The sequence below is a fragment of the Belonocnema kinseyi genome, chromosome 7 (genome assembly GCF_010883055.1).
Source record: "Belonocnema kinseyi isolate 2016_QV_RU_SX_M_011 chromosome 7, B_treatae_v1, whole genome shotgun sequence".
In the NCBI taxonomy this organism is placed as follows: domain Eukaryota; kingdom Metazoa; phylum Arthropoda; class Insecta; order Hymenoptera; family Cynipidae; genus Belonocnema; species Belonocnema kinseyi.
The window spans coordinates 85,177,647-85,181,257 of record NC_046663.1 but is presented as its reverse complement, the minus strand read 5'-3'; the positions used below and the strand labels follow the sequence as shown (position 1 = coordinate 85,181,257).

General features: G+C 34.6%; 1 protein-coding gene across 3 annotated transcripts in view; it reads right to left on the bottom strand.

Annotated features, from left to right (window-relative positions):
* The window catches only part of LOC117176081 (regulator of G-protein signaling loco), a 66,374-nt gene extending 64,739 nt beyond the window's left edge, over positions 1 to 1,635 (bottom strand). For all 3 annotated transcript variants that reach the window (XM_033366096.1, XM_033366097.1, XM_033366098.1), the window contains exon 1: positions 586 to 1,635. In XM_033366096.1, the coding sequence (XP_033221987.1) occupies positions 586 to 1,239 (654 nt within the window). In that variant the 5' untranslated portion in view covers positions 1,240 to 1,635. The remainder of the gene's footprint in view (positions 1 to 585) is intronic.
* Positions 1,636 to 3,611: the final 1,976 nt, after the last annotated feature.

The following is a 3,611-nucleotide window of genomic DNA, read 5'->3' as shown; positions in this document are numbered from 1 at the left end:
AGATCGATTTTTCGTTTTAGTATTTTCAAAATGGCGTCTTAATGGCAAAATTTTTGTGAAAACATTCATGAATTTTTTTTACAATAAACGATGCGCTTTTCGAAAAAATCATAAAGAATAAAAAGTTCTTGTCATCAGCCAAGGAATACGCCTGAATTTTTTCGAAGCGTTTTGAGCAAAATTTTGGATTTTGCATATGAACAATTTTTGCAAAATTCAAAATTTTGCTCAAAACGCTGCGAAAAAATTCAGGCGTATTCCTCGGCTGATTACAAGAACTTTTTATTCTTGATTTTTGTCTCGATTTTTTCTAGTGTCGAATAGTCTTAGTTATTGGCCGTTGAAAAGCAGTGTACCGGTAGTGGCGTTTTGGCCATTTAAGGGTTAAGCACATCCGTAATATAGGTTATGTTTGTGATTAGCCGTGGCTACGGGTACCAAAATTTCGGTACAAATAGTCGAATTTTTTCGGTACAAATAGAGCTGGAAAAAAGGCTATTATTTACACCGAAATTTCGATACAAATAGCCAGGTTGCCAGAACAATCTTACAGCCGAGCAATATACTGTACAAAAATCAACTCACCTGCATCATTGACGAGGGATGCAGCTGGTTCGGGATATCAATCGTTCCTAAATATCCAACTACAGTCCGGTGCACAATTTTCTCCGTGTCTCTTTTATGTAAAAGAGGTGGAGGAGGAAGTGGAAGTGGACTCGTCATATTCCAGCGATGATGCAAACTTGAATAACTACACTGTATTTTACTCTGTGTCACATTTCTTCCATTACTGTCAAACATTGCTCCAGTCTGTAAATCCCGAACAACATTTGCAATTCGACACTGCGGCTGGACCGACCCAACATTATTCGTGCGAATTTTATGGGAATATTTAGGCTTCGATCTAACAGTCGCCAATCCCTCCTCATCCGATGAATCCGAATAATAATTCTCTGCAATCTGTAATCTCAAGATTCCCTTCGAATTTCCTATCAATCTAACTACATCGTCGTGTGGTGCTTTGCTCACGTTGTGTCCATTCACAGCGACTAGATAATCACCAGCTCTAAGTCCTGCAATTTCAGCAGGACTTCCCTGAACAATGCAACTGAGAATGCAAGGCTGCTGTCCCGAAATTGTAAAACCGAAACCTTTTAATCCTCGCGATAATTCGACAGCCCTCACACCGTAATTCACTCGCTTTTTCTTCCTTCTGTTGTGCTGCATACTAGCTGACATGGTTAGGTTTTAAGGAAGCGATAAACACTCACAATAAAAACACTTTTATGGAACACATTAAAGCATCGAGGGACTAGGTTAGAATTTTAGAACGTAAAACACACTTGTGATAATTGTATGCTCTCTGGGGCGGATAAAAGACACGAGATCTTTTGCACAACATAAGGTTGAACTGTGAAAGCAAGCGGCCATACTGGAATGCACAAGACAAGAAGTCGAATTTTTAGATTTTTTAGACGAAATTCCTTTTTTTTCATTGGGAATTATACACTTAGGCGGTAGTTACACTCTTGGGCGAGGCACTACTTTTCTATATAAGTGGTTAATTGATATAAAAGAAGGGAGAAGCACTGCGGGGTCAATAAAGAGCAATTCACAAGCTCGCAACGTCAGCGCCGCGTCACTTGCAAGTGGCGATTTCGAGAAACACTCGAGAAATGCTAAAGAAAGTGGCTCGGTTTTGCACACATACCTACACAACTCAATAAATACAACCAGAGATGAGTTGAGAGATTGCTCCGTCAAAATCCGACTGCTAAAAGCGCCCTCTTGGTTTGTGGGTCAACTCCTCGGAGTTACTTCGCAGTTTTCGGCATTTTTCAGACGTTCCGCGTCGGTAATTGCTTAAGTTAGAGAATTTTAAAAATGAGTTACCACCGAAGTTACAATTACAGGAGTTACCATAAATGTAAATGATGTACTGAATATTATGTCCATGCTCGTGGACATGGACATAGGAAACAAGGGACTAGGCATTCCATTGCGGGGGTGATGCATTGAGGGCGGAGGTCCGCCACCTTTTGATGTCCCGCGACAAAGATGGCAGCGCCCACATGTTTATATTTTCATTCACAGTTTGTCGGCAAAAATGCTCGTGCGCATAATCAAGCGGCACAACGTAAGATGACGGCTCACCCCACTCATGGAATTCTCCCCTCTCCCGTGGATTCAACCCCGCTCGCGCAAGTTAGGATGGCTTAGAATAGAATATTAACTTTTATTATTTAATTATTCTAATGATTCACAATCATTAGTGAGTAGTTATATAATATGTTTTATTTATTTTAATTATGACAGAGCTAAACATTTTTCTCTTTAAAATGTTGAATGCTATCAAAATTCAAAATTCTGTATAAAATCAAGCAGAGGATAAAGCCAATTTGTCCATTTTATAAAGCATTTTGAGATTTCTTCAGAAACAAAAAGATAGTATACTGTCAATTATAATACCTTAAATTTGTCTCTAAAACGCTAAAATTAAGTAACTATTATAACATATGTTTATCAGTTACAGATTGTATTAATTAATATAGAGTTTGTAGCTAAAATACATATATACTTTTACAGATTTATAGTGTTTTAAAACGAAATTTAAGGTATGATATATATATATATATATATTTGAAAAAAATACTCTAAAGAACTTCATTGTTTATTATCAGTGGCGTTGTTTGTCAGGCAAAAGATTAATTTGATAAAAATTATTGAACATTTCAAAATGTTGCAAACTTTTTATTCAGAGCTTTTTACAACATTATTTTTAATTGTACTATTTTTAATGATTGATGACTCTCGCCTTGAAATTAGAATCACATATTTTAGAAAATATAACTAATATATGTATAACAGTAATATAAGTACTATATATTTTAATGTAACATACACGATTGCAAATTCCTAAATATTAAACTGGAAACGGGTTTACAACATAGTCTTAAATTTGAGAGATATATGACCCATATTTATGCAAGGCCTTTTAAGTTTGAACCCCTCAATTACTTACAGAGAAAACCTCGAAAGCATTCTTATATCTTTGCCTATAGTCCGTATACCTGTTTGAACCTAATCAATTTTGGAAATTTTCCTCCTTTTATGGTATATTTCTGTTGTAAGAATACTCAGTATGATTTGCTGCGTAGTTTTGAGTCCAAAATTAGGAAAATAGAATTAGCACCTTATTACGGTTTAAACATTTAAAAAAAAAAAGTAATTGGTTAGGTTTTATAATTTTACATGAAAAAACATTCATTTTCTTAAAAAAGGCGAATTTTAAACGACAAATAGTTCAATTGACAAACAAACAAGAATGGAATAAATGGAATAGTTGAATTGCCAGTTAAAAAAAATTAATATTTTCAAAAGAATGCATGAATTTTTATCCACTTACCTTGAAGAAGTCAAAAGATAAATTTTCAACCAAAAATGATATAGCTGAATTTTCAAATAAAAACATTAATTTCCAACAATATAATTTATTTAGTATCCAAATAGCTAAATATGCAACTAAAATCGTAATGTTTTAACCGAAAAGATTTATTTTTAGTTCAAAAAATTAATTAAAATTTTAAAAAAACGGGGTTTCAACCAAGTAG